General features: G+C 51.1%; 1 protein-coding gene across 1 annotated transcript in view; it reads right to left on the bottom strand.

The window, feature by feature from the left end:
- Window positions 1-15,901, bottom strand: part of LOC117083793 (3-phosphoinositide-dependent protein kinase 1-like) — a 76,568-nt gene that overhangs the window by 38,688 nt on the left and 21,979 nt on the right. The window contains 3 exon segments of the mRNA XM_033211819.1: window positions 390-527; window positions 775-817; window positions 4,294-4,554. Coding sequence (XP_033067710.1) covers window positions 390-527; window positions 775-817; window positions 4,294-4,554 — 442 coding nt within the window.

A 15,901-nucleotide genomic window follows, 5' to 3' on the forward strand; every position in this document is an offset into this window, starting at 1 on the left:
AGCCCAGCCACTGGCAGGCCCACGGGTGAGCTGGATGGGGAAGAGGTGGGGCCCACCCCAACTTCCACCGGGCCTTGCCTCCCAGATTCCTGAGCCAAGGTTTAAAAACACAAAAGATGGCGCTCTAGGGGAGCAAGGGACACCGACCAATCAAGCCGCAGCAGAGGGGACTGTGCCGGAGCCACATCAACGGCTTCTCCGGGAGGTAACGTCCTGTGCAGATTCACAGCCACACCCTGGCGCTGCCTCGGCTGTCTCCCCGAATGTCAGTGGCCTGAGGGATCCCACTCGGCAGGGAGCGGGGCCTGCTTGTGGGAACACACAGGGTCTGATTCCAAGAGAGGGGTGACTGGTGTGGCTTCAGACGGCACCAACCACGCAAAGGATACACAGCTTCTCGTCGTCCTGGAACGTGAAGTAAAGCTTAACAAAGAAGGGGTGATCCAGGCGCGACATGACATCCCGCTCTCTGGTTACATACGGGACTTTGTTCTCTTTTATGATATGTCGTTTCTCCAGAATTTTAACTTCAGGTGAGAGAGAAGTGAGTTACTATCAGAAACAACAACAAACACTCAAGACGTGACTCACAAAGGTAACTGGTCAAATTAAAGTCTTTCAAACATTGTACATACAAGCCTGGTGGTCTCTAAAGCCAACGGTGTCCTGTACTCTGAAATCAGCACAGAAACCCCGACCCTGCCACCCCGGCTGCCCTGCACGGAGTCGCTGGCCCTGCTCCCAGACGCACAGCTCCCTGCAGCCCATACTCACTCGCATATTCTCTGGAGGTTGCCAGTTCTCGAGCCAGGACAACCTGGTTTGGAAAGAAAAGGAGAACAAGAGAAAAAGAAACACAATGTAACAACCAGGACACTGGGTCTGACAAGTCCCTCCCTCTGCGCCACACACACGCTTCCTGTCCCCACTGAAGGTTTGAACCTACAGTGAAATATTTTGGGTCTTGTACTGACAAACAGAGCTAAAAGCCAATGCTCGTGTTAATGTGTTCTAATGGCTAACAGAAAACGTTTCCATCTCTCCATTGTTTTCAGAAGCTTCTTGATCAGCTGCTAATAGTTCTAATGGCGCAACCCAAGTATAAATTCAGGGGCCTCTTCGACTGCCACGCCGTTCGCGAACAGTAGGAAGACAGTGGTACCACCACAAGTGGTAGGGCACGGGGGCTTCTTTGAAAAAAAATATGTCATTTTTTTTGAAATAATTGTTATCACAATTGTCATTTTTTTTGAAATAATTGTTATCACACATTTCGTGTGTTGGCACTATGAAGAGAGCCTGGCTGTAAAGGACACAGGGAACTAAACCAACAATGCATGGCCCTGCGTGCCCACAAGAGGGAGCCACCTTCCCGGGATGCCAGCAGGCCTCCTGCCCTGTCCTCTGCGTAGCGCACCTGAGCCCTGCACTCAAACCCCACCTCCGAGACACAACACTTCAGCAAAGGCGGCACCCTAAACAGGGGAGAGACCCCCCCACTCAGACTAGCCTGGGGCACACCCTGAGGCACTAGACTGGAAATTCCTGGTGGGCCCGTAGTTTAGCCAGACCGCATGAGACAGCTGTGCCAGGGAGGCCCCACCAGCACCAAGTGGTACACAAGTGTCTCCTAAGACACCCACAGGGGGACGGCCTGAGGAGCAGGGACCAGAGGAAACCTGTCCCGTTACATTCCTGGGGCTGGCAGGAAGACCTTCGGGAGGCCACAGGGCCAGGTCCACCTCGCCCCAGGCTCTGAGCCGCAACCCGGGGCAGGAGTCAGAAGAGATCCTGGAAAGCACCACGTGAGACGCCCTGCGGCGCTCAAGAAGAACGAAGCTGGATTCTGGGGACTCTGTGTACTCAAGATTTTCCGAGAGGAATACGCCACACGTGGATGGCTCTCAGCTGCCAGGGAGGGAGGGGACGTGGGCCGGGCAGGGCTCCCCTCTCTAGCTTATATGTTTCTGCGAGGTCACATTTCTCCACGAGAGCACGTGCTAGCTTCATAAGTAGAAAAAAGGAAGAAAGAATGGTGAATGAGCACTGATATTTAGTGGAACCCTTTCTAAGGGGATACTGACGTGATCTTTCTGTTGTCTAAACTCAACTCTTTACAAGCAGGTTTCCTACAGGAAGGAAGGATCCTCTTCCAGAGAATGGCGCGTGACGTGTTCCTCCCTGGAGGTTGTGACCGTTCTCAGGGGGTCTCCCGGCTCTCCGGTGCTGCACCTGGCTCTTGCCCAGACTCGTAACTATCACTGTCCTTTCCTCCTCCCCTGGAAGTCAACTTTTATGTGATCTCTATTTCAGGAAAGCTGAGAAAGAACTGAGGGTCACATATGTAATCTGAGACCCAGTACTGTGGATTCCAAACAGCCCCAGGAAGGAGCCTCCGGCTCACAGCGCTCTCCCGGGCACCTTCCTGGTGCATGTTCAGAAAGCCTGGGACCGCAGCCCCAGGAGGGACAGTGCCTGCTCTCCACCCACCTACGGAAGCCAGGAAAACAGGCAATTTCACAAATAAGTCTTCCTTTTTCAGTCAAGATAAATGTAAGGGCCACGTATGGTGGCACATGACTGTGGTCCTAGCTACTCAGGAGGCTAAGGCAGGAGGATCGCTTAAGCCCAGGCGGTGAAGGCTGCAGTGAGCTATGATCACACCACTGCACTCCAGCCTAGGTGACAGAACAAGACCCTGTTTCTAAAAGGATAAATACATACACAATAAACTAAATTTAAATTGGAAAGAGAAATATAAGGAAGTAAAACTGAGGCCAAGCACAGTGGCTCACGCCTGTAATCCCAACACTTTGCAAGGCTGAGGAGAGAGAATCACTTGAGCCTAGGACTTCAAGACCAGCCTGGGCAACAAAGAGAGACTGTCTCTACAGAAAATTTTAAAGTTAGCTGGGCATGATGGTGCATTCCTGTAATTCCAGCTACTTGGGAGGCTGAGGTTAAGAGGATCACTTGAGCCCAGGAAGTCGAGGCTGCAGTGAGCTATGATCATGCCATTGCACTCAAGCCTGGGCGACACAGCAAGACTCTGTCTCAAAGAAACAAGTAAAGCTGCGAAAAGAGGAGGCCTCTTCTTTCACTGGACGGTTGTAAGCAGCCATGCAGAATGCCCAAGGTTTTCCAAAGAGTTTCTTCTTTCTGAAAGGATCTGAGCCCCAAAACTTTGGGGACTAGTCTCCTGGTTGAAGGTATTTTTCATGAGGGCATAATCCTTTTATAAACAAAATTATTTCATAAAAGCTGCAATTTTAAAAATCTAAAGTGTAAGGACAGCAAAAGTTAACATGACTTAAAGCAATATGTTGGGAATACGGGTAAGCTATGTTTCATATTTTTCTTTGCACTGTGAAATATTTCATATATGTAAAAAAGGAAAAGAAGCCTCACGTATGGTTTCTTCACAAAGGTCAGGCAAGAAAGCGTTATTCAGGAGATCACCCAGGCTCTCCAGAGTGAGGATCCCCCAGGGCTCCCTGGAATGGCCCTAGCACACACACGGCGGCCACCCTGGCGACCACGGTGGCGGCGTGGGACTCTGTCTCTTTATAGAGGCCCAGATGGAGACGGTGCACCCCGAGTTGCTCAGGCCTCCCCTGAACCTGTTACAACCTTCACTAAATCCACAGCCACACACAGCTTCATGGGTCCCACGTCAGCAAAGCGTCCCGTGTCAGCTGCTTTGAACCTTCATTTCTTTGCTTTCAGAGGAAAAAACACCCCGAGACAGGTAACAAGTGTGACTTGACAGTACTGCGACAATACTTCTGTTTGTGAAACTCGGAACACAAGAATCTGGAGGCTGTGTCTCCAGCAAATGTCCACAGTGTACAGTTTTATGTATTTAAAAAAAACAGAGAAATAAAAGAAGGTCAAATGTCCCCAAAAGCCTCTGGAGAGATACTAACTTTCAACCTAAGAAAAAAAAAGCTTCCCAGGGCCGTGCCAGGGGGACACAAGGACACAGAATGTAACTTGCCGATGCCAGGTTAAAATGAAATTAACTATACTAGAAAAAACCTCCGCAGACCATCAAGAGATGTGTCTAACGTTCTCATCTACAAAACCAGGTTAAATATTTAGCGACACCCATCACGTGATCTGCTTGGGGGTACCCAGCCCCCAAAGACTCAAGAGGCCTTCACAACAGCTCACACCCTTGAAGGGGCCTGAAACCTCCTGCCCTGAAGGACACCAGCCTTGGCGAGCCCCGAGGAAGGTGAGCCTCCCAAGGAAATCACGCCCGTTTGACACACAGCGGCAGTAAATACTCACCGTGGAAAAAGAGCCTTCCCCAAGAATTTTCCCAAACTTGAAGTCCTCAGGCCGCTTCTTCCGAGGCTGCGGTGGAGGCTGGGCGTGCTGCAGGGAGCCGGCACCGGGCCGAGGCTCAGCTGCAGTGCCGTCCATGGTGGGGCCCTGCCTGCTGCCACCAGGAATGCCAGGGGCCGTACTGGACTCAGTCTGGGTCCTCACCATTGATGGGGATGGGCAGGAACATAACACCACGCTGGACTGGATGGGCACGGCATCATACTGAGGGACAAAGAGGAAAAGGAGGTAAGGCTCAAGGCTGCTGCCTTGTCCTCAATGCACCGACTAAGGTGTAAGGACCTCTTCTCAATGCTCAAAAACAACCCCCAAGCACAGGGCAGGCCAGCTGAGCCCCATGCTCCGCTGCCAGCTGCCGGCCTCCTCTCCCGACTCCTGCCCATGCCATGGATGCCCGCTACTCCACTGGGCAGCGCCTCGCCCTCCTCCTCTCCCTCGAGCTGCATGAGCCTCCAGCCAACTCCCCCCAAGGCCAAGGTAACGTGAGCAGCGACAGCACGGCACATCTTTAATTATGAGGGGATGGAGAGGTAAGAGTGGTGATCACATGTGTTTACAATACACAGAGACGCCCAGTGCTGGCAAGACTATAATAAAGCGAGCGTACTCACACCGCTGCGGCTGGCACCAAAACCCGCGATTGCAGTGGAAATGTTTTTGGAAAGCAGTTTGGCAACTGTCAACAAAGCGACTACAGAACAGTTGTCAATGAGACACAGAAATACGAAGGAGAGGAGGGAGGGCAGAAACCCAGTTAACAATGTAAGCGTGCATGGAGGGAAGATCAGCGTGCAAAGCTAGGTCGGCAAGACGTGCAAGGCGCACCCACAGCCATAACAATCCCTCCCCAGACCCCATCGTGTCCTCACGGTGGTGACAATGGCCCCCCCTACACCGCAGAACAACGCGAGGCGAGCCCAGGCGTGCTGATGGCGGTTTCCGATTCAACTCCCACTCAAAGAACCCTAGAGAGCTCTTGACTCCATCTCAGTAGGGTCCTGAAGCCCGTGCTATGTCTGAAGACACAGGGTCTCCTGCGTCTGTGCCAGCACAGAGGAGCAGCGAAGCCTTTCTGAAGGGACTGTCACCAGCCAAGCTGCAATCCTTGGAAACACTAAAAACACCGGGCGTGGTGGCTCAGGCCTGTAATCCCAGCACTTTGGGAGGAAGAGGCGGGTGGATCCCCTGAGGTCGGGAGTTCAAGATTAGCCTGACCAATGTGGAGAAACCCCTTCCCTACTAAAAATACAAAATTAGGCCGGGCGGGGTGGCTCACGTCTGTAATCCCAGCACTTTGGGAGGCCAAGGTAGAGTCAGGAGTTCAAGACCAGCCTGGCGAACATGGTGAAATCCTGTCTCTACTAAAAATACAGAATTTAGCTGGACATGGTGGCGGGCACCTGTAATCCCAGCTACTCAGGAGGCTGAGGTAGGAGAACTGCTTGAACCCGGGAGGCGGAGGCTGCAGTGAGCTGAGATTGCCCCATTGCACTCCAGCCTCGGTGACAAGAGTGAGACTTCATCTCAAAAAAAAGGCCGGGCGCGGTGGCTCACGCCTGTAATCCCAACACTTTGGGAGGCCAAGGCCGGCGGGTCACAAGGTCAGAAGATCAAGACCATCCTGCCAAACACAGTAAAACCCCGTTTCTACTAAAAATACAAAAAATTAGCTGGGTGTGGTGGCAGGCGCTTGTAGTCGCAGCTACTCAAGAGGCTGAGGCAGGAGAACGGTGTGAACCCGGGAGGCAGAGGTTGCAGTGAGCCGAGATCGCGCCACTGCACTCCAGCCTGGGTGACAGAGCCAGACTTTGTCTCAAAAAAAAAAGAAAGAAAAAAAATTAGGTAGGTGTGGTGGTGCATGCCTGTAATCCCAGATACTCGGGAAGCTGAGGCAGAAGAATCGCTTGAATCCGGGAAGCAGAGGTTGCAATGAGCTGAGATCATGCCATTGCACTCCAGCCTGGGCAACAAGAGCGAAACTCTGTCTCAAAAAAAAAACAATAGCCAGGCACAGTGGCTCATACCTGTAATCTTAGCACTTTAGAAGGCTGAGGCGGGCGGATCACGAGGTCAAGAGATAGCAACTATCCTGGCCATCATGATGAAATTCGGTCTTTACTAAAAATGCAAACATTAGCCGGGTGTGGTGGCATGTGCCTGTAGTCCCAGCTACTCGGGAGGCTAAAGAGGGAGAATTGCTTGAACCCAGGAGGCAGAGGTTACAGTGAGCCGAGATCGTGCCACTGAACTCCAGCCTGGCGACAGAGCAAGACTTCATCTCAAAAAAAAAAAAAAAAAAAGAACGAAAAGAAAAAGAAAAGAAACGAAAAGAAAAGAAACACCACTAAAAACAGGTTAATTAAAACAAGCAGGCTGGGCATGGTGGCTCATGCCTGTAATCCCAGCACTCTGGGAGGCTGAGGCAGGAAAATCCCTTGGGGCCAGGAGTTCAAGAGCAGACTGGGCAACACAGTAAGACTCTGTCTCTACAATAAAAATATAAAATAAAATAAGCCAAACATGGTGGTGTGTGCCTGTAGTCCCAGCTACATGGGAGGCTGAGGCAGGAGAATTGCCTGAGCCCAGGAGGTCAAGGCTTCAATGAGCCATGACTGTGGCACTATACGCCAGCCTAGGCTAGACTGAGATGCTATCTCAACAATAATTTTAAAAAAAAAGAGAGAGAGAGAGAGATGCAAGACGCATAACAAAGACAAAAACAAATCTAGACAGAACATGGTGACCCCAACCCGAGGAACACAAAGGTGGAGAAGGGAGGCTGCAGGTAGCAGGTACAAGAGGAGCCAGACAGCGCCAAAAGCACAGACACCCAGGCTCACCCAAGAGGCCATCCCTGGGGACAGACAGAAGCAGGGCCACCCAGAAGACACACCCCACTCTAGCTCTGGACCAGGACCGTGGCCAGGAGGAGAAAGGCTTCTCTTTCTTACAGGTCTACTAAGTTCATTATAACTCCAGACATGGTACAAAAATGAGTATGAAAACAAGAAGGAGTTAACCAAACAGAAAGTAGTGATGAAATATGACCAAGGGGCTTTCTAATAAATTTCTAAAAGAATCTGATCAATAAAATGTACACATTTTCATTTTCCAGTATGTTTTAAATGCTCAGTAACATTTTTAGCAGATAGTTTAATAAATTGAACATTAAGAAAACTTCAGGCTGGGCGCAGTGCCTCACATCTGTAATCCAGCACTTTGGGAGGCTGAGGCGGGCAGATCACCTGAGGTCAAAACTTCAAGACCAGCCTGCCCAACATGTGAAACCCCATCTCTACTAAAAATATAAAAAATTAGCTGGGCATGGTGGCGGGTGCCTGTAATCCCAGCTATCTGGGAGGCTGAGGCAAGAGAATCGCTTAAACCAGGGAGGTGGAGGTTGCAGTGGGCCGAGATCGCATCATTGCACTCCAGCCTGGGCAACAAGAGAAAACCTCCGTCTCAAAAAAAAAAGAAATACTATCAAGTATTACCGACATACAAAATCTCTCAGACACATAGAAATCACTATTTGAATCCCTCCTAGAAGCTCAGCCTAAGAGAATGACTTTTAAAGTCACATTTATGAAATATTCCACTCCCTGCAGCTTTGGGTATCATAGCAAAAGCTTAGAACAGCCTACATGCTCACAACAAAGAAGAGATTAAGTCAGCTGGGGCATAGACACTCAATGAAATATTACACAGTCCTTAAAAACAGATATAAAAACTATGGAAACATAGTTAAAAATTAAAGCAAGTGGTGTATCTGGGTTAAGGGGATGTTGAAATTTTCTGTACTCTTCCAGCAACTTTTCCATAAGCTTGAAATTACATCTAATTGAAAAGTGAAATATATATATAAAAGAATACAAGTCCGGGCATGGTGGCTCACACCTGTAATCCCAGCACTTTGGGAGGCCTAGATAGGCAGATCACAAGGTCAGGAGGTCGAGATCATCCTGGCTAACATGGTGAAACCCCGTCTCTACTAAAAATTAAAAAAATTAGACGGGTATGGTGGCGGGTGCCTACAGTACCAGCTACTCGGGAGGCTGAGGCAGGAGAATGGCGTGAACCCGGGAGGCGGAACTTGCAGTGAGCCAAGATTGTGCCACTGCACTCTAGCCTGAGTGACAGAGTGAGACTCAGTCTCAAAAAAAAAAAAAAAAAAAAAAGAATACAAGGCCAGCCATGGTGGCTCACACTTGTAATCCCAGCACTTTGGGAGGCCGAGGCAGGCAGATCACGAGGTCAGGAGTTTGAGACCAGCCTGACCAACATGGTGAAACCTCATCTCTACTAAAAATACAAAAATTAGCCGGGTGTGGTGGCATGTGCCTGTAATCCCAGATACTCAGGAGGCTGAAGCAGTAGAATTGCTTAAACCTGGGAGTCAGGAGGTTGCAGTGAACCGAGATCCGCCACTGCACTCCAGCCTCAATGACAGAGTGAGACTCCTTCTCAAAAAAAAAAAAAATATAAAATTGTTACAGATGCTAACATGGCAAAAGTGTTACAGGCACGGCTACAGAAGAGACTAACAAGAAAACCACACCATGAGAAGCACAGTCATCAAAATATTGGGATTATGGATTTTTCTTTTATGATAATTTTTTTGTTGGAGGCGGGGAACAAGGTCTTGCTCTGCTGCCCAGGCTGGAGTGCAGTGGCGCAATCGATCACAGTTCAATACAGCCTCAAACCTCTGGGCTCAAGCAATCCTCTGGTCTCAGCTTCCCAATGTGCTGGGACTACAAGTTTGAGCCATCGAGCCCAGTTATGACACAAATCCAAGCTAAACATAACGTGAAGCCTAAGGTTCCCAGCTCTGTAGAAGGTGGGCTGCAGCCCTGAGGGTGGAGAAACGTTCTCATGTGTCTGAGAAGCTGGCTGAGCAGCCGAAGCAAGCACCAGGCTTTGGCTTCCCTGAAGCATGGAACCCTCTAGACACACAGGCTCACAAAGAACAAAGTAAACTCTTGAATTAAGACTCCCAAACCTTCCCTAAGTTCAGGGCCTGTGTACAGGCTGCAGAAGGTGGCCAGTGCCTGGCACATGGTACAAACGTGATCAGCAACACAGAACCCATGGCGGCAATAAGCACCCTAAGAGTACCACTCGGCCGGGTGCGGAGGCTCACGCTTGTAAATCAGCACCTTGGAAGGCCGAGGAAGGGTGATCGCTTGAGCTTAGGAGTTCAAGACCAGCCTGAGCAACATGGCAAAACCCCATCTCTATGAAATTTAGAAAAATTAGCCGGGCATGGCTAGGCGCGATAGCTCATGCCTATAATCCCAGCACTTTGGGAGGCCAAAGTAGGTGGATCACAAGGTCAGGAGATCGAGACCATCCTGGCTAACACGGTGAAACCCCGTCTCTACTAAAACTACAAAAAATTTAACAGGTGTGGTGACGGGTGCCTGTAGTCCCAGCTACCGGAAAGCTGAGGCAGCAGGATGGCGTGAACCCGGGAGGCGAAGCTTGCAGTGAGCCGAGACTGCACCACTGCACTCCAATCTGGGCAACAGAGCGAGACTCTGTCTCAAAAAAAAAAAAAAAAGAAAAAAAAAGAAAAATTAGCCGGGCACGGTGTTGTGTGCTTGTAGTTGCAGGTACTCAGGGGGCTGAGGCAGGAGGATCACTTGAGACCAGCAAGTTGAGGCTGCAGTGAGTCAAGATCATGCCACTGAACTCCAGCCTGGGCAACAGAGACAGACCCTGTCTCCAAAAACAAAACAAAACAAAACAAAACAAAACAAAACAAAAAAAGAGGTCAGGTGTGGTGACTCACGCCTGTAATGCTAGCACTTTAGGAGGCCGAGGTGGGTGGACTGCCTGAGCTCAGGAGTTTGAGACCAGCTTGGGCAACATGGCAAAACCCCATCTCTACAAAAAAGTACAAAAAATTAGCTGGGCGTAGTGGCGCATGCCTGTGTCCCAGCTCCTTGGGAGGCTGCGGCAGAAGAATCACCTGAACCCAAGGGGCGGAGGCTGCAGTGAGCTGAGATCACGCCACTGCACTCCAGCCTGGGCGACAGAGTGAGACTCTGTCCCAAAAAAAAACAAACAAGTAAGAGCATCACTCATTTATGGAAAGCTGTGCTTTTGCGAAGGCTCATAAGGCTCAGCAGTAAGTCGAGTGTGCCTTATGGTTTTCATAAACATCCATTTCACAAGAGAAGCCAGAGGTCAGACAAAGTCCTGGAGCTCAGTCGGTGCCTTTATGGTCTGTCCCTAGAACCAAAGCCTGCTATAACATAACCTAAGTGCAATCAAACTCCAGCAACTCTCCCCGGGAGATTAGCAAGAACCCTCCATCTTCAGGGACAATGGAAGGTGGGAAAAAGGTCATAATCACCAGGCTCGGGGCCAGCAAGAACCGTAATGGGCCTGGGCTGTCCTGGCAAGGCCGGCCAGCCATGGGCATACCTGGACACGGCACAGGGCCTCCAAGGCTGCCCTGGACTGCAGAACAGCAGGACTGCATTGAGCTGTAGGGACCCACACAAGGCAAGGAGGCAGGAGGAGCCGGCACTTCACACTGCACCGTCCCAGGCACCACAGCGTGGCTGCAAATTAACCTGGCCGCTCCCATAAGCCGCCATCAGTGTTCCACAGGTGGGGGAGGGGAGAGCACCACCTGTCTCTGCCACGCCATCCCCCCCACACCCGTCCCACCACCATGTGCATCAGATCAACACGGGCGTAAGTAAATCTGTGTGCCGAGTCCCCAAGCACAGCTCAAGGACACAGCAGGAGGGGAGGACAGGACAGTGGCAAACTCTGGTCTCCAGCAAGGCGGGCTCCAGCTGCGTCTCCACCAGAGGCAGGGGCCAGCCCAGACCGGTTTCCCAGCCTAGATGCAGAGCAGAACCTATGGAAGTGCAGAGCTAGAGGCCAGCCAGGGAAAAGCACACATGACACACTTCCATTTCCGCAGAGATTCAAGGGAACACATTGCTTTATGAAAAACTGACAAGTGAGCCACTCAGTAAAATCTCATACATGAACAAATTTATGTTTTTAGTTGTATTCATTCATTTATGACTGACTGACTGAATAAGGGTCTCACTTTGTTGCCCAGGCTCAGTGCAGTGGTGCAATCACAGCTCACTGCGGCCTCGACCTCCCAGGCTCTAAGTTTTGGTTGCCTTTGATTGTCATAACCAGGTCAGGGGAGAAAGTGTTACTGGCACCTGCTGGGTACAGGCAGGGGCACTGCTAAACATGCTACCAGAAACAGGTCTCCACAATAGAGAGACCCGGACCACAGGTCAACCACTCCCGGCTGAGAAATCCTGCTCTATCTTCATAGACTCCACCCCCACATCAGAAAGAAACCCACCAAGTCTTAGTGGGCCCCCTCCAAGCGCTCAGCACAGAGTGGGCCACATGTGCAACACGGCCCTGCAGCCTCACCTGGGACGGGGGAAGACAGAAACACAGGCACGGGAGCCGGGCGCGGTGGCTCAAGCCTGTAATCCCAGCACTTTGGGAGGCAGAGACGGGCGGATCACGAGGTCAGGAGATCGAGACCATCCTGGCTAACACGGTGAAACTCGGTCTCTACCAAAAAATACAAAAAACCAGCCGGGCGAGGTGGCGGGCGCCTGTAGTCCCAGCTACTAGGGAGGCTGAGGCAAGAGAAAGGCGTGAACCCGGGAGGCGGAGCTTGCAGTGCGCTGAGATCCGGCCACTGCACTCCAGCCTGGGCGACAGAGTGAGACTCCGTCTCAAAAAAAAAAGAAAGAAAGAAAGAAACACAGGCACGGGCACAGGGAGCCTGGGAGACAGCGGGGAGAGCCCAGGCTGAAGAAGGTAGTTTAAAATCCTCATGCTATGTTTGGGCAACAGGAAGAACTTATTTTCACAATACACCCAGTGTGAAACGGCAGTGAGATTCCCCACAAGGGGACGTGACTTTAAATGGAGACAACTGTACTGGAGCGGGACCAAGAGACCCATGGAACAACGAGTCCACGGCAGATAGGAGCTAAGGGGCCGAAGGGAACGGAGGGCGTTTGGGGAGGAAAGCAGCGCAGACTGGCCAGCGCACGGAAACTGAGAGGAGCCTGGAACACACGACAGTGCCACTTCCTCAGCAGCAGAGGGTGAGACCCCTACTGCGAGACGATGCCACTAATCCCGACATCTGGGCAGAAGCGCATCTTCCTGGTGAGAGGCACCCGCGATCTATCCTCCTCGCAGACAGCGGCGGGCACGCCGGCAGCAAGCGCCGCCTCCCGCTGGTAGTTTCTTTTGGACTCCGGGCTCAGCTGTCACAGCACAGGTTTTGGCTAAAACTCCGCTTGACAATGCTGTTTCCAAATGTCAGCCTTTGACATTTCACTTGCTGTGGGATTATACCCAATAATTTCTCTGATTTAAGATTTTTTTTTTTACTAAGTAAACTCTCAGCACAGAAGTGGGATGAAAAACACATCTAGCAAGCCAGGTCTGACTGCCACGAAGAACACCTTGTTTCTTCCGCGGTACAGCACGCCACAGCAGAGCAAGAGCCGTTCCAGCCAGGAAAGCGCTGGGAACAAGACCAGCTGGGTGCATCTGACCTACAGCCTGCTCCCGGCAGAGCTAGGAGGCAGTGTCATCTTTCAGCAAAAGAGCCACACCCCCACGCACCCCACCCCAGCAGGTAAAGGAGCATGAAGCTCCACCTCCCGCACTGTGGGTATATTCTTAGCACTCTATCCGTGGGGGATCTATGATTGAGACAGTAGTTAGAAAACCATTGTGTTCTGTCTACTTCCCAGAGCCTGTCACATGAGAAAGGTTTAAGCCAGGTTTTTTCCTATCTGTAAGCATTCATGCATCTAATGTTATTTTTTTTTTCTTTTTTTTTTGAGACAGTCTCACTCTGCTGCCCAGGCTAGAGTGCAGTGGTGCAGTCTTGGCTCACTGCAACTTCCGCTTCCCGGGGTTCAAGTGACCGTCCTGCCTCAGCCTCCCCAGTAGCCAGGACTACAGGCAGCCACCACCACACCCAGTTAATTTTCATATTTTTAGTAGAGATAGGGTTTCACCATGTTGGCCAGGCTGGTCTCGAACTCCTGACCTCAAGTGATCTACGTGCTGCGGCCTCCCAAAGTGCTGGGATTATAGGCGTGAGCCACCGGGCCCAGCCCTAAATCTTATTTTTAAAAGATGACTGGCAACATCACCCAGCCCAAAAGACTCCAAAACACTCAAAGGTGTGAATAAGCTTCTCCCCTCCAGGAGTACCACTACCTGAGGATACAAAACATAAACACTTCCTCGTCTTACTTTGCCGTGCACACCTGTCTCAAACCATCAGCACACAGTATGCTGGTGCACAACGACCTGCAGCCTGAGCTGAGCCCTGTCCTGCTTTTGATTTGGTGGATATGAGGTAGGAGGCTCAGCCAGAGTCAGAGGACGGAGGGTGTGTACTCCTGAGATGCAGGGATGGGGGACATGTGGGGTACCGGGCCAAGCTGAAGGGGCAGGGAGAAGATGCCAAGTTTACAACCACCAGATGGGCAGCACCTCCACCTGAATTCCCAGGACGCCACTGCCTTCACTTCGGGACCCTCTCCAGCCCCTGCATCCGCCCCCACCAGGCAGGCACATCTGTGTTGTTCGCACAGCTCACAGCCTATCTGGCAACCCCAAGTCCATAGTCCCGGAAGCACTATGGGAGACGTGAAGCCTCTATCCTGCTCAGTTGTACACAGTGCAGGACGTGGAGTGACATCTGCAGCACACCACTCTCTCCAAAGCCATAAGGACATACTCAGTTTAGCCAGGCACAGTAGATCACACCTGTAATCCCAGCACTTTCGGGGGCCGGGGGGATCACTTGAGCCCAGGAGTTCAAGACCAAACTGGGTAACACAGTGAGACCCGTCTCTACAAAAATTAGCCAGGTGTGCTGCGTGCGCCTGTAGTCCCAGCGACTTGGGAGGCTGAGGTATGGAGACTGCTTGAATCCAGGAGATCAAGGTTGCAGTGAGCTGAGATTGCACCACTGCACCCCAGCCTAGGTGACAGAATGAGACATAATCTCAAAAAATAAAAGTTAAAAAAAGGATGGGTGTGGTGGCTCACACCTGTAATCCCAGCACTCTGGGAGGCTGAGACAGGCCGACCACCTGAGGTCAGGAGTTTGAGACCAGCCGGGCCAATATGGTGAAACCCCATCTCTACTAAAAATACAGAAAAAAAATTAGCCAGACGTGGTGGCACATGCCTGTAGTCCCAGCTACTGGGGAGGCTGAGGCAGGAGAATCGCTTGAACCAGGGAAGTAGAGGTTGCAGTGAGCCAAGATCATGCCCTCCAGCCTAGACCTCAGAGCAAAACTCTGTCTTCAAAAAACAAAAAAAAAAAAGGCCGGGTGCGGTGGCTCACGCCTGTAATCCCGTAATCCCACCACTTTGGGAGGCAGAGGCGGGTGGATCACCTGAGGTCAGGAGTTCGAGACCAGCGTGACCACATGGAGAAACCCCATCTCTACTAAAAATACAAAAAAACTAGCTGGGCGTGTTGGTGCATGCCTGTAATCCCAGCTATTCAGGAGGCTGAGACAGGAGAATCGCTTGAACCTTCAAGGCAGAGGTTGCAGTGAGCTGAGATCGCGCCATTGCTCTCCAGCCTGGGCAACAAGAGTGAAACTTCATGTCAAAAAAAAAAAGGCAAGCCAGGTTGGGTGGATCACTTGAGCCCAGGAGTTTGAGACCAGCCTGGGCAAACACAGCAAAACCCCATCTCCACTAAAAATGCAAAAATTAGCCAGACACGGTGGCACATGCCTGTGGTCCCAGCTAATCGGGAGGCTGAGGTGTAAGGATTACCTGAGCCCGGGGAGGTCAAGGCTACAGTGAGCCAAGATCACTTCACTGCACTCCAGCCTGGACGACAGAGGGAGACCCTGCCTCAAAAATAAAAAAGAGTAATAAATAAAAAGAAAAATTCACTATTTGCTTATCAAACTCTCAAAGGTGGTGACTTAACTACACCATTCACCCAATTACACAGCCAATAAGAGGACATGGTCCCCGCCCACAGAAAGCTAATGTCCAGACTGACCTCACTACGGAACCATCCAGATATAGTGGTGGGGGTGGCTATGCAGAGATGGGCGGGTGCTGGGAGAGTCTAGGGCAGCCCCTTGTCTGGCCAGGGGCTTGGGCCCACCAGCTGGGGAGCTGCATCACTAGCCCAAGAAAAGCGATGACAGCTTACATGGCACTGCAAGAGCAGGGAGGGTCACACTCACATCCAAAAACTGAAACGTCGTAACAGCTAAACATGTACCACACAGTTTTCATTCCAAAATGTTATATATATAAAATGTTTAAAAAATAGAGATGGGGTTTTGCTATGTTGTCCCGGCTGGTTTCAAACTCCTGAGCTCAAGTGATCTGCCTGCCTCAGCCTCCAAAAGTGATGCAATTACAGGCTTGAGCCACCATGCCTGGCCACTTTTTTTTGAGACGGGGTCTCACTGTGTCTCCCAGGCTGGAGTTCAGTGGCACAATCACAGCTCACTGCAGTCTCAACCTCCTGGGC

Source organism: Trachypithecus francoisi, unplaced genomic scaffold, assembly GCF_009764315.1.
Source record: "Trachypithecus francoisi isolate TF-2019V2 unplaced genomic scaffold, Tfra_2.0 Contig00390, whole genome shotgun sequence".
NCBI classification, from domain to species: Eukaryota; Metazoa; Chordata; class Mammalia; order Primates; family Cercopithecidae; genus Trachypithecus; species Trachypithecus francoisi.